The following is a 27,879-nucleotide window of genomic DNA, read 5'->3' on the forward strand; positions in this document are numbered from 1 at the left end:
GAGGAGCAGCACTTTTTGGGATTGTCAACGTTCTAAAGCTAATATAACAGACTATTTTCATTCATCTTTTTGCTTTATGTTGAAACGGGACGCTTCATCTGCAGGAGGGGGCGTATGTAACACTGTTAACTTCCGCATTGGTGTTCGGATGACAGGTTCATGACGTAAGGTGACAAATGAACTTCAGGTTATGTGAATGAAAAGGAAAATAAAGGCTGCAGCGGTCCTCTACACCCAAACGTGTCTCTGAGCTCCTTATCATATGAAACTCCGCTTTAATGACACCGAACCCCGGAAAGACTGCTACACTAAAAATAATCTGATTTTGAGACGCCAAAAGGTTCAGAATCTCTTTGTTTTTTACACCTATCCGGAAATAAAGCTTCACAAAAGGCTCCACATATTTAATCTTCTGGCTTGGCTCCGATAAACGGAAAACTTTGGTGTGTTTTCCTCGTTAATCTATGACTTTTTCTCGTAAATTTACGAGAAACAAACTCACAAATTTACAAGTTTTTATCTCATAAATTTACGACTTAAAATCTCGTAAATTAAAAAAAAATACAAAGAGCGTTAGATGCAGATGTCACTATGTGGAGAGCTGGGTAAATTTATATTTTTAGACAAACGTATATTTGTAAGAAATTATGTTATCTGGTAAGAAAATATTCTAATCTTGTCCAAATATCACGTAGCTCTCAGGAGCGCCGAATAGTTTGAAACTGAATTGTTGTTTTCCGCCGGTAGGGGAAAAAAAAGTCCTTGTTTCCGTTGTGCTGAAGTTAATGCTATTGCTGCGGTTATGTCGTTGTGTTGCAGGTAATTTCGTTGTGCTTCGGGTAATGCTGTTGCGTTGTTTCTTTTGTATGTAGTGTGAGCCCTGTCGGCCACCGTAGACATCAAACCATAGCATCTGCCTCAGACAGCATACGGTAGTTTTACATAAAATGCTTTCATCACTGACATTTTAAATAACTTTGCATTTTATCTAAGCAAAAGCGGATCTTTGAATAATACCAACATATTATTTTACATCATCAATTAATTTGGTAACTAATTAAGGATTAAATTATTAACATAAATATGTGGGAATAGGTTGTGAGTCTTAACCTCCAAATCAAAGCTATTTTAAAAAGTATTTTTTCTTGTAAAATGTTGGGGGAAAAAAGATCCAATCAGAGTAAAAGAAAAAGTTTCTTTCATCAAAAAGCTACACATTTTCCTTGAAAAGGTGGGGACCACATGCAACACATTTTATTTTTTTATCCTGAAAAAGCACAACATTCTACAGCATATATGGGTGGAAAGTGACGCCTCACATCTTCATATTTTCAGAAACACGTACCAAGTTGAGCATCGTACAATTTTTAGAGACGTCGATGTTGCTTTTCCATAAGTTGCCACATCCGTGTGGCAACCTATATAAAAAAAAATCTAATAAATTCTTCACAATATTCTTATTCTAAAAAAGATAAAAGAAAAAAAGCACTGCTGCGGAGAAACCAGCACTGAGTGCAAAGTCATATATTTCTTCTTGTTCAAACAGGTCCTGTCTATTGTGTGCCTGTCTTGGCTCAGAGTCTTTCCTCTATCAGCAGGTGGCGCCGTTGACCAAGTCTCTCAGTTCTGGACTCCATGACAGTTCAGAGGGTGAGCTGGCTGCCCTCTTTGTCAATGGAAGTTGTCGGAGTGTCACTCAAACTTGCGCAGGTGGTTGTACAGGGACTGGACGTAGGTGAACACACACATGGGGTCGGGTTTGTGGCCCATGATCATCATGTCATCCACCTCAATGAGGCGGTCGCAGCCCGCCTTTGCTCTGGAGATGGAAAGTAAAAAACAGTGGACAGAGTTTTCAGCAGCTGGATCTTTGGTTTTCAAATGTAAAGTTTATCTTTTATTTCAGACTTTAAAAACATGTTTTGCGATTAGAAGCTGCTTAAATGTGCAAAGAATTGTTTTAGTTCAAGAAAGTTGAAAACCGATGGCACAAAAGCAAATTTCCTTATGTTTAACTTGAATGAATGGATGGAAAACTGGCTGTAAACCCAGATCGATTGGTATGAACGGTTTCAACAAACAGTTTTGTGTTAACAGACCTGCTCCGTATTTGTTTCATTTTGTCAGATGAGACACAAAACGAGTAATGCAACACAAAAAGTTGTGTATCTTAATCCTGATAAGTCGGTCCAAATCAAAAACAGTGACCTAAAACAAACATGTTTTGAGTTGAAGAGGTTGCAGAGCAATCGGATGGATGTGATAAGGTATCTATATTTCCTTTTCCCGTAAGTCTGTGATCTCATTAAGAGGTCAGCCTAAAGCTGCTGTCAGTGGATGCAGAGGATTGATTTCCTGCACATGAATATTGTTTTTCACTCAAAGCCGCCTAATCCCACAGCAGTAAACAATTGAAGCGCCCCTAAAGCCTCAGCGTCTCTGAGAGCTCCAGCCGCTGTGTCGTCTGTGCAGAAGTGTGTGGTCGGAACCCTGTTCCAGTGAACGGTAGAGTCAGACTAAAGGAATGCACACCTTTTACTAAATGAGAAACAGAGGAAGGAAAAAAAAACGCAGCAACACATTTGGGCAAATAAGGGAGCAATAAAGCAGTTTTAGTGCCAGCTGGGAAATTAACCACATCATAGTGACTGGAGAAGTATAACTGTGGGCTGCTCCTGCTCACGGATGTGATTGTTGAATATTGAGATATTTAAATTGGTGCCCAACCTCCAATGTTATATTCAAGAGGACTGTAGGAGCCAACCTGTGCCTCTATTGTTTGTTCTGTTGGCGTTGCTATCTTAGGAAACAGGTGCAATCTGTAATTTAAAGGGTGAGTTGGTCTGAAGGGCAAATGGTTTTTCCACAAAGGTAAATAAAAGGTCCTTTCAAGTAAGTACCAACACTGAAGGAATAAAAGGAAAATTAATGCGAAGCCTTTCCATGGATGCCTTGCCTTTGCCTCATTCCGTAGCCTCATGAATCGATTATTTGGGTGACTTTTGTCTGGGTTCTGCTCATTGTCTTTATCAGTACAACTGAGTGTGACGTTACCCACAGAAAATGGTTTACTTCCTCCTCCGGCTAAACCAAATCAATTCATGTTTTCACAACACAAACACAACCAGTCACACGCACATGCGCACACACGCACTCACACACTGAAGGAGGAGGGTTTGGGGAAGAGACAGAGGGAGCTAAAATTGTGTGCCTTGTCTAGGCTACCCCACCTTGGTGGGATACAGCCTTGGTAAATAAAAAAAAATACAACACAAACACTGCCATGTTAGAGACAAAAATCATCAGTAAGCAGTCTGAGTCAGTCTAAATCTGCGTTTCTATGACAACCACTCTCACTAATCAGGAGTGAGCTTGTTGGAAGGCCACACCCCTACCACGGGCGGCCGTTGGGCAGCGGTAGGGCTGTCGACCTATGATCGTAAGATTGCAGGTTCGGTTCCTGCCTTGCACGCCCATGAGTCACAGTGTCCTTGGGCAAGACACTGAACCCCACCTTGCCTCTGGTGAGAGGTTGGCGCCAGTGTTTGGCAGCGGAGCAGCCATCAGTGTGTGAATGTGTGTGTGCATGGGTGAATGGGACTATGACTCTAAAGCGCTTTGGGCCTTCGAAAGAGGGTAGAAAGCGCTGTATAAGTCTATGCCATTTACCATTTATCACTGGAAATCAGGCTACACAAAATCTGTCATTTAATTGATTTGAACGTTGGACATGGAGGCTAGCAGCCACCACCTACATTTATTGACCCATCTAATTGGTCGGTTTATAACTTGCACTACATAAAATATATCAAGAAAAGAGCGATTGTCAAGAACATGTTTAAAATGTAGCAGAGCAAGAATGGCTTTGCTTTGGAGCATGGGGGGAGGGGTACCCCGCTGTCAAAATCAGACCTTATCAGCAACCATCTCTGAGAAACGGCTCCGAAAGGTGGAAACCATTTGCACACATTCAAATCCATCATCCGACAGGAAAACTAATTTTCACAGAAATAAACATGTCGGCACATTCAGCTGAAGGTCAGACGTGTTTGGAGAAACACGTCAAAAAACGGCACACAGACTGGATTTAACACATGTGTTATCAGGCATTTAAGTAAACAACAACTTGAAGCATAAGAGTTTGGTTCTGATGGTTACTTCACACTAAAGTTTATTCAGTTTAAATAGAACACAAACTGAGGGTCACATGACTACATCTGGAAAATCTATAAGAGCTCTGCAGATGACACCAAAGTGAGGACAGTCCCACTGTTAAGGCATGGCAGGGGAAATGTGATGGTTTGAGCTTTGAAGCCACAGCAGTTGCGCAGACCTTGTTTAACAAGTCCCTTTATTAACATTGAAGCTCAGTATAGGTGAGAGTTCTTCAATTAAATCTTGAAACAACTAAAGGCCCGTTCACACCGGGACGAATTTCGCCGGCGATTTTCGCCGACGTTTAACGCCTCGTGACTAAACAAAGGGCACCAATGAGAGTGTGCACACCGATGCGAAAAAACGCCACGCGTCAAAGCGTCAAAAAAAAAAAAACGCCTCTGGTTCGTTTTTTTTTTTCGACGCGTTGCGTAGAAATCTATTCGACCAATGAGAATGCCGCTTTTGCACACGTGTCTGGAGCTTCTGAAGTTACAGTAAAACACAACTTGGGGGCGCTCAAACACAAAACTGCCTTGCTGAGCACACATACCAGCGAAGAAGATAGACGCCAAGTAGCGTCTACACTGCCGCGAAGAAATAATGACGGACATTCTAAAATATTCCCGAACCAAGCACCAGTTGGAGCTACTGGTGCTTGAAATATTCACGTTTTCTTTGTATTATTCTGACAAGCGCGTAAATAATTGCTCTCTTCTTCTGAGTGAAAAGCGACTTTAAGAAGCGTAAAGTTGCGCAGCGCCACCTTGTGTACAGGAGTATTTCTGTTTACATTAAGCGCCATCTAATGTCAGGGAAGGAAATTGCATGTTCGCTCGGCTCATCGTCAGCGAAAATCGCCTGGATGTGAACACAAAAAACGTGGCGAAAAACGCTGGCGAATAACGCCTGGCGAATATTCGTCCCGGTGTGTACGGGCCTTTAGGCTGAAAATGGGAAAAACATCGAGCTTCTGCATCCTCAAGACAGAAACATGAAGTGAAACTGGCACAAAAGATTGAGACAGCAGAAGCTGCAGGAGCCATGTAAAGCAGCGATATTCACAAAGAAAAGCATGCTTTACTGCAGATTATTCTGTCTGGCATCCCTCTGTTGAATCAATAGGGTTCTTACTAATTTATTATTTCTTTGTCTTCTTCTTTAGAATACAATTCACAATGGTAAAAGGATTTCTTAATAAATAAATGCAAAAAAAAAACCTGTGTTAAAACTGGAGCTAATAACTTTGACACAGTTAATTGCAAAAACCGGGAAAAATGTCCTTTTTTCATTTTTTATTGTCTTGATTACTCACTCTGCAGTTGCGAAGGCTAGCTCAAAGTTGTGCCTGCGGTTGGCGGGAGACAGAGAGTTGTAGTCAAACTCTGCAGGGAAGAAGGAGTGAACCAGGGCGCAGAACGCCATCCCATTACTCCAACTGGAGGAGAAGTTCTGGATGTCGATGTTCTGCAGATAAACACAGAGAAAAACCCGATGAAGAGCACAGGCTTCTGCATCAAGAAACAGAGGAAGAACTGATGAATGGAGGAACCAGAAATCCAATCTGCTGTTTGTAATCTCATGAGGTCATCTCCTCGCATGTGTTCAGATGATGGGTAAAACAGACTTCTCACCCTCTTTCCTGCCCTCACTCATCATAATGACGCATGTTTTTGAAACCATGTCATCTCCAGACTCTGCTCTCTGCTCTGAAGTTTGCCTTGAATAGAATTCAACATGTCAAGTGGTCAACTAAACATTTTTTTGACTTGCTTGTGCTGTTGCTGCGTGTTTTAAGAGCCTTGACTTTGCCATGCTTACTGGAGCATAATTCACTCCACATGGAGTGGCTGGCAGGCTGCAGGGAAGGCACAGGTTTCTTGTGCAGTATGCAGGTTTTAGGGGGTTGAAAAAAACTAAAAATTAGTAGGACAGGCCCATGTCTCACCTACTTCATGCTTACTTCAATGTATGTGTTGTATAAGTGTTCACAACGACTTGTTTCCCGCAGCATGCCCGTAGTAAAAAATGAACTTTTTCTCGCTGCGGTTCACAGAACAGTCTATGACCTTGATATTTCATGTGTGTCCCGTATAGGTTTGACCATTTTTCATCTCCAAATATCTGAAATAATTCTAAACATCAACCGCTTCTCCATCTCCAAACATTAATTATTTCAAAGGAAACTGCTGTTCATTTTGAAATAAAATATCTAATTTAACATAATTTTCAAAGTTAACCCCTTTTTAGGAATTGATCACATTTGGTGCAGATCTAGAAAAGTCTTGTCTAAAAGCGGTGTGAGCCAAATGGATGGACAAACTCGTGAACTGTTTTTGGTGTTTTTACCTGGTAGCCGATGGTTTTGGACCGACACCACTCAAGAAGAATCTGTTTGATGGTGCTGGCGCTGGACACTGCAAAACTCTGAGAGCGCTTCAGGCTGGCTGATTTTGGGCTGCTCGAGACAAGGGAAACAGAGCAAAACAGGACGTCTAACAACGCTGTGTCTACACACCAAGTGGATGATGCGCTCCACTCATACTAACCCATTGCTGGTCCCAGAGCTCAGTCTTTCAAAAATGGACCGACGAGCCTGAGCGCCGGCGCTGCGGGGGATGGTCTGGGACCTCACCAGGTCCCTTCTTCTCTCCCCAAGATGGCTGAGGGTCCTGTCGTCGCTGACCTCGTCGTCTCTGCGGTATAAAAACTTGTGAGGAACAGATGCGTTGTGTCGTTGAAGGTGTTCTCCACCGTGCACTCACATGTCCTGTGGTCCTGAAGAAGTCACAGTTTTAGCTGGAGCTGAAAGCGATTTGTCCACTGAAGAGAAGCAACAAAAGCAAACCCGTTCAGTAAAACAGTTTGCATATTTGGGACACGAATCTCAGGCCCAATTCAGAGAAACGTTCTGACTCACTTTGGACTCCCGGAGATCCCAGAGCTCTGGAGGCCGTCGGAGTCCAAGTCTTCATAGACGACACTGACGGCAAGAAGAGACATTAACATTTGGAGGAACGACAAAACCAGCACAAAAAAAGACACAAGTTTTATTCTCATATATTTAGAACCTGCTTGGGTTAAAGCATCCTCTGCAGGCTGGGCTTGGGGGCTGCTGGGACTTGACTGACCCGGAGGGGTGATGTCAGAACCTGGAGAAGACAAGAGTCCAGCAGGACTGCTTGGAGAAGCCTTAACCTCCGCAGTCTTGGTTGTAGCTGTAATGGGAAGGTGGGGCATCCGCGTGGAAACCTGTGCAGCGTGTTCGTGCACAGAATTGGAGGGAGGGGACACCTTCCCCAAAACTGAAAAAAGAACAATAAAAAACGATTTTTCCAAGACAACAAAGGAAAGGATGGATTCTATGATTCTCTTCAAATTTTTGAGAAACTTTCGACTTGATTCTGTTTTTCTAAATTGATGTTAATGGTCATTATTAATGTGGAAATGTCTGACAATTTCAGAAGGAAAGACAAAAAAGAAAGTAGAACAAATGAGATGGGATTTGATCTGAAGTTTTTATTTATCCAATTCAAACTTCTCTGAATTCTAACTCAAATGTTAATTGCTTCCACTTGCATCAACAGAAGTACTGAGTTACTTAAGTCCTAAATACTGAAAAAGAAGAAGGAGAACAGAAAGTGGCTTCACAATGGTTTTTTATTCATTCACCATGTGGATAAAGCGGTGAGTGAAAATGGCTTTGGATGTATTCACTGCCTAAACTCTCAGTCTGAGAATCACATTATTATCAGTAATTTCCTTTCAGAAAAAAAGAACAGCTCGTCCTCTGATAGGTTAAAAAAAAGAGAATGGAACCCCCACCATGAGTCCCGTTCAGTTTACTCTGACACGTTCCCGCTCATGTCAACCTTTCATGTAAACCTCTCCCTTTCTGTTTGCTAATACAGCAGTTTTGAGTCTGTCCTTCTAAAAATGTGAAGAATTTAAGGTCGAGTTGCCCTGAGGTTTATTGAAGTTTACAATGTTGTGTCAGAGAAACTGGATGCACAAACATGTTACTAAAAAATCTGAAACTGTAGGAACACCAAGAGGTGACGTACCCGTGGAAGAGTGTCCGTTCTGTTGGGCTGGAACCTGGTCGACGTCTATCGGGTCGTCTCGCTCAGAACTCTGAAAGACAGATAGAAATAATAAATTAATTCCTGAAGAAGCACTTGAAAACAAGTCTGTGGACAAATAGCAGAGCATTGATAGAGTGGTGACTTTTTCTAATTTAAATCAGAGGTATCTGGAAAGGGTGATCGTGAACCCAGTTCAGTCTTGACCCAGTAAACACTGTTCAGAGTGCCCACAAGGAGGAAGGTGTGTAGATTCCCCAAAATGTGAACATTCCTAAACTGGGCTTGTGTTGTTTTAGTGACGACTGTTGACTGAATATAAGTAGTGGACAGAGTGACCCCTCCCCCTGGCGTTCCAAACAGGAAGTACCCACTGGCTCCAAGAAGCCAAAATCCCATAGACTTCCATTGAGAAATAAACAGCTATTACTCTGTCATTCTATTTGTGAGAATAACCATTCTTGCTCGGTGGTGTCCGTATTGTGAAAAACTGAGAACTGAATTGACTTAATTTGGTTGGAGCAGAAAGTAAACCCTCTTCCATGAATGACGTCAAACTTGCTCGGGTCCAGTTCTCTGATACAAACAATGGCGTTAACCTGCTGACAGCAGCATCTTTGTGTTCAGCTGTTTGTTTATTCTCCTTCATGATAAGATCTGAGGTCTTTTAAGGAGGCACTTCTGTCACCATCTGTCTCAGAGAGGAGAGACTTTCCAGAAGTCCATCCAGTTCTGAGAGTTCACATGTTACTGTCATACCATCAGTGTCCCTGGCTCATGTTTCGTTATTTTTAAGGCCCCATCTCTTTCCTGTCTCCGCGGTCAGCATGACCTCGCAGCAGAGGCTTCCTTTCCTCCAACTGGATTCAATCAGCCTCATGGGACAGCCTAATCGCATCCGGAGGAGATGCCTCAGTCTCTCTGCACACCCCGCAGGCTGTGATCCGAGCAGCCATTTTCCACCCGGCCTAATGACCGCAACACCCCCAGCACGGGACACCAGCAATGAGGTCAACAGTAAAAGCTGAGCAGATTTTCTCTAGCAATCACTTTCTTATCAGTTTCCAAAGCCAGATAAGCAAAAACCAGCACGTCTTCATGTGCCCCATGCATGTTTTTTAGGCTGCCATGTTGGACAAACTCAGGAAACAAAACAAAAATGAACATTTGATTCTGTGTTTAGTGTTTTTTGAGTCAAACCAAGCAGTCAAAATAACGAAAAACTTCCTAAAGTGAAATCCTAGTCTGGAGAAAGTCATTTGGAGGCTCATTCACATCCACATGCTGCTTCAGGAGTTTTACCTCGACACAAGAAAGCAGCAAGAGGGGTAAAAGCTTTCACCACCTTTTTCACAAAGTTACTTAAGGATGTGTGTTAAAAGACGTTTTTTACAGCTTTGTCTTGATAAGTAAAATAAATTCTTTATTTATCTGAATATTCCGTCAGGAGGAGACGGACATTTTCAGAATCAAACAATCACCACAGGATCTGCTCCTCACACGTGTGCGCACACGCCACGCTGCGCTCGCTTGAGGAAACTGCTGGGACTGTAAATGTGTGTTTGACTGAGCTCATCATCCAGGAATGCTGGGGGGCTCACATGTGTTAGGATTCTGCATATACATCTGTGCGTGCGTGTGCAGCGCTGATATATTTAATGAGGGATTCCTGCAGAAGATACTGTGTAGGGCAGAGGGGTTTGAAGTGTTTCATACAGCAGACGTGAAAATGGTCCACAGCAGGAGGAGGAGGAGTCAAATTGCAGAACGATTGCCTGCATGTCACCCTCTTTACAGTCAGATGATCAGTTTTGGTCTGAGATGTGATAACAGAGACTCCAATGCCATCACAAGGCTCTACTTGCTGGCAGAACATTCTGCTGATGTCTCCTCCACCCTGTCCATATGGCGTTGGCCTGCACGTCGCCTCCATGATGTTTATCAGGCAGTAAATAGAAACAGCATCTCTTTAGTGGGTCACTGATAAAGCCATTCATCAGCATTTGGGGTCAGAGAGTGTTCAGGGAGCCTTCAAAGGCAGAGCTTCTCTCTTAGGTCAGTGCTGAATTTAGCAGCCAACACACGCATAGATATTTTATATGCAGAGGACATGAAAACATATTTGCACCAACGCAGAGAGGCAGCTTCTCCCAACCGTCCCCAACACGCCCCAAACTCTTTTTCATGCAGAATTTAGAAACTTTGTTAGGGTGGACGCTCCTTTGTTGGTGTGATTTTTAGTGATCTGCAGCCTTTCACATCTCCTTCCTTCTTCCTAAAGCTCTTTCTAAAGACCGGAGCTCAGAAAGGACTGTCATCAGAGAGTTGTCAATGCAGCAAAGAGGAACTTTATAAAGAAATAAAGAAATAATAATAATAATAATAATAATAATGGATTGGATTTATCTGCGCTTTTCAAGACACTCAAAGCGCTTACATTGTGTCCATTTTTCATTCACTCCTCATTCATACTTGGTGACGGTAAGCTATGGTTGTAGCCACAGCTGCCCTGGGGCAGACTGACAGAGGCATGGCTGCCATTTCGCGCCTACGGCCCCTCTGACCATCACCGGGATCATTCATGCTCATTCACACACCAGTGGAGCCACACTGGAGTCAAGGAGGGTGAAATGTCTTGCCCAAGGACACAACAACACTTGGCTGGTGGGAGCGGGGATCGAACCGCCAACCCTTCGGTCATTGGACGACCTGCTCAACCACCTGAGCCACTGTCGCCCTATACTCAATACCAAAAACACAATTTTCATTGGAGTAGGTCTTTAATGGACATTTAAGTGGTATTAATTTGGTACTTTTGTTCTACCTACTGGGTGACCTACATGGTAATTGCTATGTATTTTTGTGGTTCTATTTATTACTACTTTAGTGGTACAACCTAGGTATTCTTATATATTTTACATACTGGGTGTTCATGTGTTCTGTTATGTGTCTCTTGTTTGGTAGGAGTCTTCTATTTCTCTGTTTATGTGTCTCTTAGCACATGTTAGGACACAACAAGGACACTTCTAGTAGTTTATCTGGAATTTACCTGTTACTTTGCTGTATGTTTCATGGTATTTACCATATGTAACAAGATTATAGGTAAACAGAAATGACCCTTGAAGTACACATAAGAAGTGCCCAGAATTTACTTTCAACTTATTAAGTAAATTTTTACACATTTCATGGTACTCACCGTATGTAAGACGATATGTGTTTACATTGTACTTACGTTATTGTGTTTTTCATGGTACTTACTATTAGTGAGAAGAGAGTATAAAAAAACAGAAAGTACCATTTAAGGAATGGTTAATTTACATGTTATGCTATAGTGTGTTTCATGGTACTTATTATTTGTAAGAAGGTAGTGAGTACACAGAAAGTACTAACCCTAACCCAATAAAACTGGAGTGTAAACGAACAATTATACTGTATTACATGTTACTTGCAGAAATAAAAACTAGGTATGTTCACATTGGTATTACGTGGTATATACTCTTTAAGTAAATTATAAAAGTTTTTCATCCAAATGCATCTTAATGAATACATCAGAGTTGTGTTATTGTAGTATTTCATAGGAAGTGACCTCATTATGTTATGTAGATTTATTATTCTCAGAATTAAGTTGTTTTTTCTTTATTCTTATAGCTCCCAGCCACCAGACAGGCCCTAATGCAGCTAAAGGTCAGGCATTTTTGAGGCAGGTTTTTGTGTCATTTATGCACAAGGAGGAGGAATTTTTGTAACAACCCTCACAAATGAACTCTTTCAAGGTTGTGCACAATTCTTCAGATCATAAACATGTTTGGTCCACTTTCCTGTCATTAAATTTTGTGCAGACAAAAGTTCTCATAAACCCAAATTTTCGGCTTTTCTGGTTGTTTATGTTTAAATACTATGTTTGGTAAATACAAATAAAAGTTGCCTTAAATATTCTCTGCCAGTGTATTACTTATGAGCGAAGAACTATAAGAATAAATGCACAAATAGAGAGCAAGAGCCGGAAAAGTTTCAAATCCTTCATGACCAGAGAGTGGTCACAAAGAACGAGGAAAACCTGTGTTCATACAGACAAACATTTGCTGTAAAAATAATCAGCTTCAGCCGTCTGACCTCAAAGTGTTTTCATGTTTTTCCGTTTTCTTCATCAAGCTGACATCAAGAACTGACAACATCACAATGAAAAGCAGTTTAAAGTCGCTTTTTTCTGGGTTTTCAGTTAGTTACTGAATGAGCCACTATGATGTCATTTAGATCCTTATGTAATGTGACTTACGATAATTAGATTTACATCATTTTGGGGGTTGACCCGCGTAAAGTAAGGCTAATGCGAGTTGCCCACTCCTTTGACGTACGGGTGACGCTGTCGTATGGTGTCCTTACCCAACACTCTAGTTGTTATTTAGGTACACAAACTGGCTCCTTACTGACTGCCCACAAATGATGCATGCATGGGGTATGCACGTGATACGTAAGTGCCCATAGGGTGCCAGTAGAATGGCCACACAAACTTCACTCTTTTTGTCTAATTTCTTAATTTCTAATGGACTCCTTGCAAAGTCAGCAGGATTTGAAAACCTAACTTCAGAGACTGAAGATCTGAAGATCTCCTGAACATCACTGACCCATACGGCCACTGAATGCCATAAGGTCCCATCAAGCTCTAAGGGAGCAGCAGCAGACAAGACAAGCAGACAAGCCCAGAATTTCTGACTGAGAGTCTGGATTTTTGGTCAAACTGGTTGTAAATTCCAACATTTACCTCAGAAGTGTTGTATATTTGTTTATAGAGTTGTTTTTACATTATTCCCATTCTAGTGACAGTTTTTGTTAGCTGTCTGTGATTGCTGTGATGACTTTTGGAAAACGGAGTGACTTTAGTGTTTCTGTTGGCACCTCCATGAGCGTTTCTTCTGTTTGCTTTGTGAAATCACTCGACTTTCCAACCCAGCAGGAGAATTTTCCATGTTATCAAAGCCAATCCTCCATCAACAAGCTTCCTCTGCTGTGACTGACAGACTGTTTGACGAGCGTCTAAACATCCAATCAGAGACTGAATCCATCCAATGAGTTCAGACAGAATCTCCAGCACCCCTCCTTCCATCTGTGCCACCCACCCTCCCCTAAAACTGATCCGCAAAGTACCCTGAGGGCACGAATCCAGAACCCTGCAGCTGAAACACGCTGACCGTTCCCACGGTGGAGCCAGCTGACGCAGTCCAGGAGTGGAGTTACAATCCCTCAGCTCCTGCAGACGACTGCCAGGAAGGCCGCCTCCTTCCAGAGGGCAGCCAGGTTGATGGTCACAGCGACCATGAACACGTTTCCATGGAGACGAGAACACGGCCCTTTGTCTGGAAGTCATTAGGGGAACCAGGGGGAGCCAGGGAGTGGCTGCATACTTGAGCTGAAGCCCCGGTATGGTGCAAATACACACACACAATGAAGATACACACATATACACACACACACACACCTACGCACACACATGAACATGGACACACACACATAAAAACACACACACACAAACATTAACACAGACGCACATAAACACACACACTCAACAAACATATAAACACTAATACACATGGACACACACACAGGCACAACAAACATACCCCCCCCCCACACACACACACACACCTGGTCACACATGCACATGTGCACACACACACACAGTTACTCTTTCCCAAACTGCGCTTCTTTGTAAATTTTCTCACTTTGGGACAAATCAACAATCATTTTATTTTATCTTTTTTTAATTCTGTCTTAATTTTAAATCTGAATAGTAAATGGTGTTTGCTTGAATAGCATTTTACTGTCTTCGTTGAAGGCCCAAAGCGCTTTATAGTCCCAGTCCCATTAACCCATACACGCACACATTTACACATTGATGCCGGCTCCACTGTAACACCCGAACCTGCGACCTTTCAATTAGAGGTCGAACGCTCTACATCTGTACCATGGCCGAATAACTGTTTCTGGGTTTCCATTGTAAAATTAATCCTTAAGCATAACACAGAGATGCGGCAGAGTGGCATGAACATTATGTAGTTGTTCTTAAACTTTAATCCTTTAACAGTGAAGATGTGGCCCGTGACACCTAGATAACACACTCTCACTAACAAAACATAACTTTTTGGACGTTTACCGGTATGTGATCAGCGTGAATCAGCTGATTTTGACGCAGACAAAAGCGGCTTTTCGTATCAACTGAATGGATATGCAAAGCCGAGGACAACCTAAAGATCACTGTCATAGAAAGAAGCAGCAGTTTAGTTTCAGCGACAATTTTTCCTCTGCTACAAGTTTAAATAGTAAAATCAATAGGAAAAGGTATTGTGGGTAGAAAAGTCCAAAACCATGTTTCTAACAGAATGTTCGAATAATTCCAGTTAACCGTCTCACAGATACTGAGTTCCACAAAATAATAAAAGACAGGAAAAAAAAAATCTTTAAACTTTGTGGCCTTCACTTGTAATGCGGCGATAGGATCGTACCATTGTGTCTGGCATTTTTCTAAAGGTATTCCTGCATTAAGGAGATGATTATTTTTTTCTGGCTCACTGACCTGCTGTGAATCAGTCTGACATCTGAGCTCAGTCACACTTTGTCTTTTGCTGCCAGTTTAAGTCCTTTCTTGGGCAGAAAGAATGTAGACCTGTGTCTTTTCTGATTTTCTAGCATTTATCCATGGAGTCAGGTAAGCTCTGGGCTTCAGTAACCATATGTGCAACTGCCTCTGAGGTATGAATACAATGCAGGTTTTTTATCTTTAATGAACCAAAACACAACCATCAAGATTAATCAAATTTGCAGAGTTTGGAGAAATTGAGAAAGTTGTATAATCCCCTTCAGGGATTAAAACAGTTTTTACTGCTTGAGAATGGAAAAAGTGTTCCTTCTGTTTGTGCACACACACTCCAAGCTCGCTTTTGTAGATTACTCTTCTCTGACTCATCACTAAAGACAGACTGTGTGTAACAGGCTTCAGTTTGCACGTGTAAACCCTCACCCTACGACATTTCCATCAACCTGATCTCACACTGTGACAAAACCAAAACAGTGCAGGCTGCAATGGTTGCTGTTGAAACGTGCAAGCCTTTGAGCAGAGGTAAGGAAGAGATAAAATCAGGCTGGAGTTGTGTAATGTTACTGGAAGACAGAGCAAAAAGCAGTTCCAGAGTGGAAATTTGTACCAAAACACTGAAAAGTTAGATTATCTAACAGCTCACATGAAAACAGGAGGGGTTTTAAGGTCAAATCAGAAATGTGTAAAGGTTCAGCTCCTTTGAGAGAGTTTAAGTTTGGTGTGTGGTACAGATGCTTGGGAGCCGGTTTAGCTCGTGCTGGTTTGCGGCGCCTGCCGTCCGTGAAACCAGGGTTCGACTCCGGGCTGCTCCCTGTTCCCTTCTCTAGCTCTGCCGGTTCCAAGCCCGGTTTGAGAAGGTTGCGTCAGGAAGGGCATCCGGCGTAAAACATTGCCAAATCTACCATGCGACTTGTTCGCTGTGGCGACCCCTGATGGGAGAAGCCGAAAGAGGAAGAAGAAGAAGAAGTGTGGTACAGATGCTCCTCTAAATGGAGATCTTCTTTCTTCTGACTGTTGCCTCTTTTTTATGTAAAGACTTCATAATAAAAGCCATTTATTCGGTAGAATCTCTGTACATGACAAACTGAAGGAAATTAAAAAATGACACAAAACATCCTAAACAAAGACTAAAATGTAGTTTTTGTGAAGCCTTAGTAATGGATCTATTCCTGTTTACTGTTTTTCAGACTTCACCATAACGTGAAAGTGAACAAATTATCTATCAAGAACAAATACATGACATGGGGGAGGTTTTGGGCAGTAAATCTAACTCACCTATTCTCCCTGTGGGGCCGTGGACACCCCACTGACCCGCCTCCACTAATCTGATCAGCCCATCAACTAATTAGCCGACACCAAAGGAATGCGTTGTGTCGGTTGCAGTGAAGTGGCATGCAGGGGTGGGGTCAGGAAGAAAAAATGAAATGAAATGAAGAAAAATGAAAGTGAGTTTCCAAACGAGAAAGTAGAGCAACGTCATGCGACGGCTCAGTGAACCTCTGAACAGAAAAATTATGTTTGCATTGACCATTGCCTCTATATGAAATCTGACTGAGTGAGAAAATATTCTTAATGTTGAACTTTGCTGCTTGCTTCACCAGAACTCAACACTTAAATAAAAAAGGTGATGGAGGCCAAAATCCTCTTTAGCCTATTGGAAGGTTTTTTTCATCGCAAAATAGAGTTTATTAGTCTGTTAACACCTCCAAACTGTTATCATTAATGTTATGACGTAGTGTCCGTCCCTGACTTCTAAACCTGCATCACGTAGTGGTTAAACAAACATTACATGACAGTTGATAAGGACACACAAATCCTATCTTCAGTTTCTGTGCATAAAATACTAAAACTTAGCAACAACAATAACACTAAACTGCATAGATCACCATGGATTCATTCCAATTTGCAGATTATTTTTTTTAATTTAGTTTGACCGAATAAGAATATAACAACAACAATTAATTTTTCTGTTAACTTTCTTTGTAAATGTGGGCATTAAAGCTGAAACAACGCCATTCTAGCACTGTGGAAGATCGTCCTGCAGGTGGTTTCTAAAGCCTGTAGCTCTAATGCAGTCTGCTCACACATAAAGTTTGAAGAGAGGCCTGATAATCAGATAAATTCTTCCAGAACCACCAGAGCCAGGGACTTTTCTGGATTGGGAAAACTAGTTTGTAGTTTTGTCTCAAATCCAGACACAGACCAAACAGCACCTTCACCAGTGTTGGAAATGATTCGTGAAAACTCTGTTTACATTGCTTTTTTCTGTTATTACAATCCTAAACACTAGGTGGCAGCAGAGATTCTTTTGCTGTAGCTGGAGCTGGTGTAGCATTTACAGAACATTCCTAATAAATACAGGCAAAACATTTGATCAACAAGGGTGTGATGTTTGCAGCTCGAAAAGAACTTTGTTTCTTTGCTGAAAAAATGAAGTGTTTCACATGGATTTATGTGGTGTTACATGTCAGTGTTTAAAAAAAGACCACTTTAAAGCTAGAGATCTTGTGGAGTCAACATCATCATATCTAGCAAATGCTGCTGATTTTGGAAGGTAAATTCTATCAGATCTGAAAATAGAAGAGTTCACATGAAGACATTTTCAATACTTAAACCCGAGAAATTGGTTTCAGATTCCCCAAAATATAGATGAGACTGACACCAACATAGATTGCTGCTACAGAGAATCATGTTGTGTCCCACGTGCCGTGATGGAGGGTCTGTTAACTCAAAGCAGTGGATTAAGGAAATACATTAATCATTAAGGAAAACTACCTTTTTACATTTTTTGTTTCACATTAATATGCAGAGAAGCTGCCGATTTCTTTTTCTTAGTTTCTCCCCGGGAAGCTGCAAATCCCAACAGGTTTATCTATAATCTCTACACTTCAGTGAGTCTCAGTGATGCATAGGATCCCAAAATAAAGCTCTCTGCTGTTTGAACTGTAACCGTCTACTTTGTTTACACAATTGATTATGTGCCTGTTTGAGTTGGCATGACAATACTGCTTTAGAAAAAGAAAGCAAATGAAAATGATAGAATAATTTTAGCAGATTTAACAGATAAAACAATTTTTATTCCCATAGTCTAATCCCAGATAACTCCTTCAAAATAAAAGAATATCTGGGTCTAGAGCAGTTTTAGGAGAAAAGATGAAGGTATTAGGATTGTTTAATAAAAACACATGAATTAATGAAGTATGTCATATGGACTCAAAAAGAGGTGACCAAATATTGCTAAATTATTTCCACATATTACAGATTATAATTTAAAAGCAATTGTTTAAAAAATATGTATTACTTCTCGGTTTCTTTCTTTGTAATATCTGTGGAAAATCTGAAAGTAACTATTTTACATTTAAAGGAATGTCATATTTCATAATGTTTACTTATAATGTCTTATAATGTCTGGAGACATAACAGCGAAGAGAACTATAAACTCTGTTTTAACCCAGAAGAACAGCTGTTAATCAGCATTAGAAGGAATACCAACCTTGGACATTCGACAGAATATGGACCATTTTTTTTATTTCACAGCATTACCTTATCATAGTTAAAAAATAGCTTTTGATGCTTGATCAATTTATGCTGTGAAGATTTTTAAAACAGTGTTATGTCTATTTTATTAATATAGTATTATTTTTAATCATATACATGACTTGTGTAATTAACATAATCTGCATATATTTTAGATTACTGATCAGCATTTGCCATGTTGATTTCTAGATTTTCTATTTTTTACATAATAAGTATTTCATCTTTGTCATGTGCTTTTTTGATACATTAGGATTCTTAATTCTGTCTAGTAAAAACTAGGAACCGGATGATGATAAATCATGTAATAAAATGGTTACGGAAGAACAGGGGTGGGATTATATAAATTCACTTCCTTCCACTTCCTTTCAAGCAATATTTAATTAATGTCTAATTATCCTACGTTTGATACATCATTGTATGAACGTATAACTGATGATTGTTGTTGTGTATTATTCTTATTTGATTGCTCGAAATAAACCATTTCAAATCAAAATCAAATCAAAAATAATATAGTATATATTTTAGTAAAGAGGAAGCACAAAAAACATTGAGAAACCTCTCTCATATTTAGCCAGTTTAGTTCATAGAAAATAAAATATAGGACATCTACTTTAAAAAAATGGGGAAGAATTGAGATCAAGCAGAGAAGCTTAGGTCTGTGTGTCTCAGAGAGACTTAAATAAATTCTGCTTAATATGGGAAAACTAAAACTGTGAGGATTGTGCTCCTAGATTTGGTTTTGTCAGGGATTCTTCTTTAGTTTAGATCTGTTTAGAGTTGTCACCTGTTAGTCACACCTGCGTGGTCAGAGTTGTAGATTATCCACAGCTGTCTGTATTTCTGTAAATGATTCAGTATTTCAGTGTCGGGTTTTCGGTTCTTCATTGTCAGGTCATCTGTTTTGTCATCTTTTTGTATCTCCATAGGGGTTGCCGTGTTCAAGTTTAGTTATCAAATGGAGTTTCTGCCACCAGGCCCAGTCACTTGCATTTTGGATTTATCCCAACAGTTTCTGGTAAAAAAAACCCCAAACAGATAGACATTGCTTTTGAGGAGAGACAGGATGAGACACACGTGTTAGGAACACTGAAATGAAAATGTTTGGGACTGTGAAGTCTGATGGGAAATTTTTCTCAATGGTTTAAATCTACATGCATACAAAAAATAGCTTAGGAACAATGGAAATGCAGACGATTTCATGTATTTTGCTGCTTCCAACAAAAGCCTTTAGGGCTGTCAGTCTGTGGCAAAGACAGCAACTCAGACTTCAGTTGCACTTCAGTCTCACATTTTTAGGACTTGAGGTTTTGGACTTGTGAACAATCTTTGTTAGCAGATTGTAATATTTTAATTCGAGAGCTTTCACCTTTAACAATAAATGCCTCTGTTTTATAAGCTTTTGCTTTGGGGAATCCAGAAACTCCAACTACCTGTTTGTTTGTTTTAATCCACACCAGCTTTTTGAAGTCATTTCAGGACAATTTGGAACAATTAAATCTTCATTTTAGCAACCTGTTTTGAGACTTTAGGCTCGACTTGAAAAACGAACTATATCTAATAACTGGAGTGAGTGAGTGAGTGAGTGAGTGAGTGAGTGAGTGAGTGTGATGTCACCCATAGAAAATGGTTTACTTCCACCTCCAACCAAATGAAGTCAATTCAGACGCCTTTTCTCTACGATATTGACGCTGCCATGTTGGAGCCAGAGAACGTCAGTCAGTAAACAGTGATTGGTCTGAGTCGGTCATTATCTTATAACAACCCCTCTACCCAATCATGAGTGAGCTTGTTGCAAGGCCAAGCCCCTACTACTTGAAAGTGGACTACATGAAATCTGTCAATCAAACTTTTTGAACATTGGATTTGGAGGCCAGCAGGCTCCACCTACTTCTTTTGAGGCATCTAATTGGTCAGTTTATAACTTGATTAACTTGAATTACAGAAAAATATAAAAAACGAGGATTCTCAAGAACATGTTAAAAAAAAAATGTAGCCGAACAATAACGGTTAGTCTGACCAATATAATGACTGTGTAATAGTTATTGGATTTATCTATAGAAGTCTATGGGGATTTAGCTTTTAACCAGTGGGTACCGTACTTCCTGTTTGGAATGCCAGGGGGAAGGATCATTGAGTCCAGCTCTCGTATCATTTGAATCTGCAGGTTAAAAAATGAGTCACTGGTTTATGGTTTCTACTTGAAGATGTTTCCTCAAAGAATCCTGAAGAACATCCTCAGACACATTTATGAGAAGCAGATGAGGAACGGGAAGGACCTTCTTTTTCTTTAATAGCGCCCCTCACAGATCTGAGCCACAGGTGTGAGATGAACTCAACCTCGCTGAAGTGCTACAGGTGCGCCCTGGCTGTGAATTATGCTAGTAGGTGTGTTCATCTACTCACAAAACAGCTGGAGAGTGTGTTGGTGGACCCAGGCCTATAAAGTCAAATTAGGTTGAACTGGTGCAGTTATGAATGCCTGCAGTGTGTGTTATTTGCCTATCAGACCTGTTTGAACAGAGAACTGTAATATATGTTCATCAACTTCCTCATTTCTTCCTGACATAGGAATAAAACTGCAATGATTTCCAGCAGAAATCGGTTGGGGAAAAGGTGCAGCAAACCTTTGTGGGTGGGGGATATTTGGCGAAGCCGTGTTCAGATAATACCGGGGGATCTCCCACAGCTGAGACCCCGGGAAACAAAGGTGCTCTTGTGCTGTTTCTGCTCTGACCACATGATTTCACAGCAGATAACATTCCTCACCTCACATAGTTTAGTAATAACAGATCCACGAGGAACAGACATTTGCATAATGAGAGCGAGTACCTTCACGCACTCAGACTATTTTAACATCTAACTCTGATGAAATTAGCCGTATTTGAGCAAAAACTGTGAAAGAAAGTAGAAACTTTTTTTTTTTTAATAAAAGTGAACATGTAATCCTCTTTGACACAAGGACACACACAGCAGCAATAAATGCCAATTTGGTCTTTTGCGTAAACTATTTACATTTTTCCTGCACCTGCAAGGCCTTTTCCATTTTAATAGAAATAATTTTGCATGAAATGAAAAAAAAAAAGCTGGATGAATAAAAACTCTTCCTGTCAAGCTGCACCCGTTCCAAAACGCTGGAGGAATTCCTGTTCCATCTTTAAAAAAAATGGTAAAAGTTGCCTTTGGTTTCTGATTTTAAATGAATGAAAACTTTATTAATCCCAACAAGGAGAAACAAGTGAACAAAAGGAAAAAGTTTTTGTGTTTTACAGCCCGATGGTAAGATCAGCCTGATCCCGTGATCTAACACCCACTCTTTATGCTTAAGACTAATCCAATATTCTGCTCTGAGAATCAGATGATCAGTTAAGTTGTATAAACTTACTTTAACTAACAGAATGAAATGGTGACGCTTTGTGACTTCCAATTCAGACCATTGATCCAGTCATAGTGTGTGTGTCATATCACCACACACAGTACACGACTGTATGATATTAACCATATATTAACCATATAGTTAACCTTTTAACACCTTGTGCTGGAATGAACTCTGTAAAGTTGAGAAATTTTTATGCAATTGGCTTAAATCAACTGATTTCCTTGCAGTAAAAAGCACTGTTATGTAGCACTTTATGTAAGTAATGTGTTGCATATCGGTGCAAAACTGAATCAGAATCATTTGATTGACGTTGATCGTGTTGGGATGTGTCAAAAAAACACGTGTTATTTAGATGTCGCCACATCTCTGGGGTTAAAAAATGTCCACCCTAGAATGTTTCTTCTGCTTTAGACTTTACCATAAATTTATAACGTGTCTTTCCTAATCATCCAACATTCATTAATGAGAAGCTCCACTGACTGCAAAAGAATTCTAAAGTGCCTGGACTGTCAAAATGCACAAATGGCCAAATAAAAACCTCGAACCGTAAAACAAAGCAGTTGAAAAAATAACCCAAAAATGGGGAAAAAATGCAGCTCTGCAGTTCCTATGTAACAATTATGCTGTGTTTTTTCTGAATATATGAAATAACTTGATTTGAAGGAAGATCTCGACTTTATCTGAAGATCTTTGTCATTTGAAAGACGCCACGTTTTTTTCATCTTGTGTTGGCTGATGGTTGAATTTGATGGTTTTGAATTTGACGTGAATGAGACATGTGTTTTCTTTAAAACTTAAACTCTTCACAATTAAAGCACCTATGATCTTTCTGTATAGACGAAGAACAGACGTGGAGGTTGAAGAGTCACTGTAAACATTGGAGAGTAGATGCAGTGTGCAGCAATATGGAAGTTCATGTCCGCCAGGAGATCACCACCTACTCACAATGAAGCCATGGGGACCAGTGCAGCTTTAATGCAAATCAGGAAGTTGAGTTTTGCTCATTTTTGTTCGTACAAAAACTCTTTTAACCTCCTCTCGCTTGAGAATTTGTCATCATTAAGTTCTTTTCCTGACACGCCTCCTGGTTGCATCACATGTTGAGGCGTGAGTCACTAAGTGTCTTTAAGTTAGAAACTTGTGGAGGAATTATGTTTTACTCACTTAAAGAAGTCAATGGAAGCCAATAAACACCTCATATGTTTAATTTTCATGAAATAAACCCACTTGTGAACTTTTCCCTTCCCTTGAAAGATTATGAATTCCAGAAAAAATCAAACACTGTCCATCGCCTGAGGATTGTATGGTTTAAAAAATAACACAGAGTGATAGAATACGGTGTGCAATCAAACTATTTACAAAGATGGGACAGAACTTTCTGTCTTCCATGGTGAAGAAAGGTGCCAGGAAAACCAGATCTAAGTTCAGAGATTCAGTAACTGGAGGAGCCAGATGATTCTCATTTAGGATTCATTTAAAGCAAAGCAAGAGAGTAAAGGGAACCAGCAACAGAAATCCGTCCTAACTGAGGATCGTGAAGCACGTGATGTGCAATAAAACTTAAAACCAAGAGAGTGAGCAGTAAAAGTGACTCAAGCCGTCACCACCAGCTCACATTACCACAAGAAACCTCAGAATTCATCATCAGCTTTGAATCATCTTCACAATCCAGAAAAACTCATTCTTCTGGAAAAGCTCTGTGTCTGACTTTATTTTAACAGCTCAAAGAATTTCACTAGAACCCATGAAGTTTTTCTCATGTTGAAGTGAAACTGAGTTTCTGAGCTGGATCCTGAGCAGAACTGCTGCATCAGGGGCTCTCAGGTCCAAAGAACCAAGCTAACCTCACTCCCAGGAGGCCTTTCAGCTCGTGCCCTCATAGTTCATCAAACCTTCAGCCTCCTGGAGGAGGTTTATTGTGAAACCGCAGTGACAGCCAGCATGACACATCCACAGCAGAGCCTCAGTCACATTCTCTGTCTGCCTGCTTACAGTCGCAGGCGTCCAGGATCACATCTCTGGTTTAATTTTGCTAAATTCCAACCATATTTCAAGGCACTCTTATTGATTGTATATTCTTGTTTTAATGACTGATGCACTTTTTATTTGGCTGCAAATTAATTTGCTATATTTCACATTTTCAACATCTGAATGATCCACTTTTTTCTTTTTTTTGTGTGACAATTACATAGTAAAAAAAGCAAGCTGTGTTGTATTGCCCACCCTTGCCGCCCCCTTTTGATCAGCCCTCAATGGATGAGCAGCTGCTACACGCTGCTCACTCTTCGTTCCGTCCTCTCCCTCCCCGGTCAGAGCTGCATTTGACAAATTCATTTTAACGCTTGTGCTATCCTGGGCACTTCAACATTGGGAGTGGGGTCATCTAGACCCACTAGACAGTGTGCTGAACCTTTTTTCTTCAATGATTTGTGAAATTCACTGGTGTCCATGGATTACATGAAATCTTTCCACATTTATCCACCTTTGTCATGGTAGGGAGAACACGTCAATGTAAGGGTGGGGTCATCTAAGATAACACAAGGGTTACATGAAAATCACCCTTTTCAAAATGGCGACTTTTCCGCTGCTTTGGTCTCCATAGCAACCATTTTACTTTTTTGTCGCTTGGAGAGGGCCAACGGGTCTGTGTGATTTTTAGAAGAATCTGCAGAAGTAAATTTTTGGATTTCCTTGGCAACTGAGGTTTTTGTCAACCGCACCCACATTCCTAACATGTTTATTTTGTATGTTATATTGTTTTGTTCAGCTTGAGCCAATGATGCCCATATTAAATGTTTACCATATTTTGGTAAGAAATAAGCTAACAACAGCGGAACACCAGTTTTGCAAGCTCACCAAGCTAACGCTGTTAAAAATCTACAGAGATTAAAACCAACACATTTTCCCAGTTACCTTCCCAATGATGCTCGAGGAGTTAGATTTTCGAAAATGTTCGAAATTTCTGGGAAGGTCTACAAAACTTAGAATGGGATTGTACATTGAACATAGTGGAGTCTGTGTAAAATTTTGTAAAGATCACTTAAAAACAAAATCGAAAGTAAAAACTTTCACGCTTTACAACCAAAATGTCCACCTGGCCAAGTAGGTCCTGTGGCCATCCCATAATATTTTCAAAACTTCATTTGAATATTCCAGACGTGTGTTTTAGTTTCGTAAGTGGATTTTGCGAAAAAAATTTTAGCCCCATAAGTGATTTTGGCCCTGTTCATTATTTTTGATGTTTTCGCCCGCTGTGATGTCATCATTTTTTGAGGCAGGTTTTCCCTCTGGCCAAAGTTCATTTGCACCAGTTACCTGGTGTGTGCAGATTTTGGTGAGTTTCTGACTTCGTGGTCAGTCCAGAATTGCTACAGGACAGAATAACAATCTTCTATGAGAGTGCTTCACAACTAAGTGCCTGATGAGTCCAACACCAAAGGTCAGACCCTCACTTTACCATACAGTGACCCACATTTCTAACAGCATCTCGTGAACTTTGCTGAGGAAGTTCATTGGAGGAAGATGTACCTGAGATGGATTCAATAATAAAGTAATAAAGTTAAAACCAAGTTTGGGAGCAATTCTTTCAAAAGTGATTTAAAGCAACATTTTCAGGCTTAATCCAAATGAAAACTTTGTGCTAGTTTAAATGAATGCAAAGTAGAACCCTGATGCTTCATGAGGAGCATCATTGTCTCCGTGTGGATCCATGTGTTATGCATGCAGACATGTAGGAGTCTACTCACGTTGGCCTTGCTGGACACGGCAAAGATGGCTCGGCTGGAGAAGCGAGTGATAGAGGGGCTGCTGCTGGACCCGGGGCTGAGGAGCATAGAGCAGCCTCTGTACCCAGCAGGGGGGCTGCTGGAAGTGGGGGAGGAGGATAACATGGAAGGTGAAGATGAAAGGCCTGGCTGAGGGTGGTTGTATATCTGCGTTTGGCTGCCCAAAGCAGAGGTCTGCACGTGGAGCTGTTTCTGAGCCTTCCCACAGATCCCATCCTTTGCGTTGTGATGGTTCTCTGAGTGGTTGAGAGCATCCCCCCTGTGGTTCTGACCATTGTTACTGTTTAATAAGGTACGGCTGTCGCTCATGAAGCCGCTCAGCTGCTCCACTTGTCTGGTGAGAGCGTCCAGCTGGCTCCGGAGCTGCCGGTTCTCCTGCTGCAGCTGAGCTACAGCACGACCCAGTGGACCGCTCAGGTTGGCCGTCTCTTCCCAGCGACGCTCCATGCCGAGCTTAAAACTGCTGACATCCGCCTGGATCTCCCTGATGGCCTCCCGGAGAGTGTTTTCGTAACGGGCCAGAGCCTCACACACAGTTTCCCCCTCTGGGGAGGGACAGCGGGGGAGACATGCATCCCCCATCTGATCCAGGGCCGGGCCTTCCATCAGCACAGCTGCTGCCACTGGTGACCTTTGCCTAACGTCTTTGACTGGGAATCACCGGCCACTGAAGAATGTCTTCAATCAGCGTGCTTAGGGTCTTGCTGGAGGGGGTGGGGGCTGACGGACAGGGCCTGAGAGGTGAGGGGGGGTGGGGGTAAAGGTCTGGTCTATGTTAGATCCAATCCTGGACGTCTGTCTGACATTTGAGGTCCTGGGCTGCGTCTTCTTCAGTGCTTTTCAAGAACCAACACGTTCTGCTGAAGATCGAACTGTTAACCCACCAAAAGACCTGCTGAAGACCAGACGGAGAGTCACTCATTAAGGACATTTTGAACAGTAAAACACTTTGCCATCAATCTTTTTTGTAAAACAAGACGATAAATCAAGATTCCTGCACATTAAATGAAGCTTGAGAATCAGGTCTGCAGCACCACAGTGACAGCAGTAAATGCAGCAACCACCTCCTCCAGGCAGATTGGCTTTCCTTTCTGCTCTGCAGCTCAGCAGTGAGGTAATGCGCTCCCACAGCTGCAGGAAACCTACCTCCGCTCTCGGGTGAAGCCCACCAGCGTTCCCTCAGACAGCTGTGGAGAAGTGTCTGCCGCAGAGCTTTAACTTTCACTCTGATCACTCCTCTCCAGCCCAATGGAGGGAGGAGAAAGGGAGGTGTCAGGAAAGGAGGGTGGTGAAGTGGATAACTTCAATGGAAAAGTGTGGTGCGTAAAGGAGGGGCAAAAATGACTGGAGGGCTTTTAATTCTGCCCTCTGACTTATCTTTGGCGTAAAAAACAATGGAATTTTTGTTGTGTAAACTAACACGATCACTGCTGTTCATTTGAGCATTTAATACGGAGTAAAAAGAGAAAGGATGCACAGGTTGTGTCAGGAACTGTTCATCCATTTTTCAGGAAAAATGTTTTCTCTTCCAGGTAAGTTTTTTAATGCTGGACTGGAACTTTATTATCATTTTCGGAATAACAAACTCCATAAAAACACTAAAAGATGTTGAGATTAACCTGCAGGTCGTGCCTTTAACTTCCTTTTTTTCACGACTAATGTGAAAAAGCTTAGCAGAAGGCAGTAAACTGTAGGCTAAAATTGTGAATGAGGAGTGAAAACGCTTAAAGACTTCGATGAAAATGCTGTTTTAACACATTCTTGTGGCACTTTTTTTGATTGTGAACATATAGAAAGAAAGAAAATTGAGCTTAAAATTGCATTTTTGAGTATTTCTTTATTCAAACTGCAGATGAAAAAAAGTCACTGGAGAAATACGCTGGGCGGGTCAACAAGCTCCCTGCTGTGCTCCATTCTGATGCATCCCCTTGTAGACAGATAGATCCATGTACGTCTTAGTTTTCCTTGTCTGAGCTGATATCTGGCTCAAAGCACGCACTATAGTTCCAACATTGCTCGCCACCAGTAACGTTAAGTTGGGGGGTGTGAGAGGCTGTAAGCTGGCAGAAGAGAGTGTAAACAGGTGGGTGACAGGAGGTGGGGGTGGGGTTGCTCTGTGCCAACAGTTCCATCCACAACTCAGAGGGGAATTTCAAATGAACTCCTGCCGCTCTGCAGAAACTAGAAAATGACACAGGTTATGATTTGGGCTAAAAATGTCATAATGATAAAAGCCGACTGGAAACGCTTTGAAAATAGATCAATAGATGATCAGAGTGGGACTTTAAACCTCCCTCCTCCTGTTCAGTCTTTTTAGTTTTGTGCTCTCGTCGTAATAAATACCCATACATG

At 41.2% G+C, this 27,879-nt stretch overlaps 1 protein-coding gene across 1 annotated transcript; it reads right to left on the minus strand.

The window, feature by feature from the left end:
• Positions 1–1,217: 1,217 nt before the first annotated feature.
• smtnl2 (smoothelin like 2) lies at positions 1,218–26,803 on the minus strand. Its single transcript, XM_004075783.4, has 10 exons — positions 26,674–26,803; positions 25,489–26,422; positions 8,220–8,289; positions 7,227–7,460; positions 7,076–7,138; positions 6,921–6,978; positions 6,705–6,851; positions 6,505–6,613; positions 5,471–5,622; positions 1,218–1,819 (listed from the first exon to the last, which is right to left on the minus strand). Exons 2-10 carry the CDS (start codon positions 26,131–26,133, stop codon positions 1,693–1,695), a joined length of 1,605 nt encoding a protein of 534 aa, XP_004075831.1. The 5' UTR covers positions 26,134–26,422; positions 26,674–26,803; the 3' UTR covers positions 1,218–1,692.
• Positions 26,804–27,879: the final 1,076 nt, after the last annotated feature.

This window comes from Oryzias latipes, chromosome 13 (genome assembly GCF_002234675.1).
Source record: "Oryzias latipes chromosome 13, ASM223467v1".
Classification (NCBI taxonomy): domain Eukaryota; kingdom Metazoa; phylum Chordata; class Actinopteri; order Beloniformes; family Adrianichthyidae; genus Oryzias; species Oryzias latipes.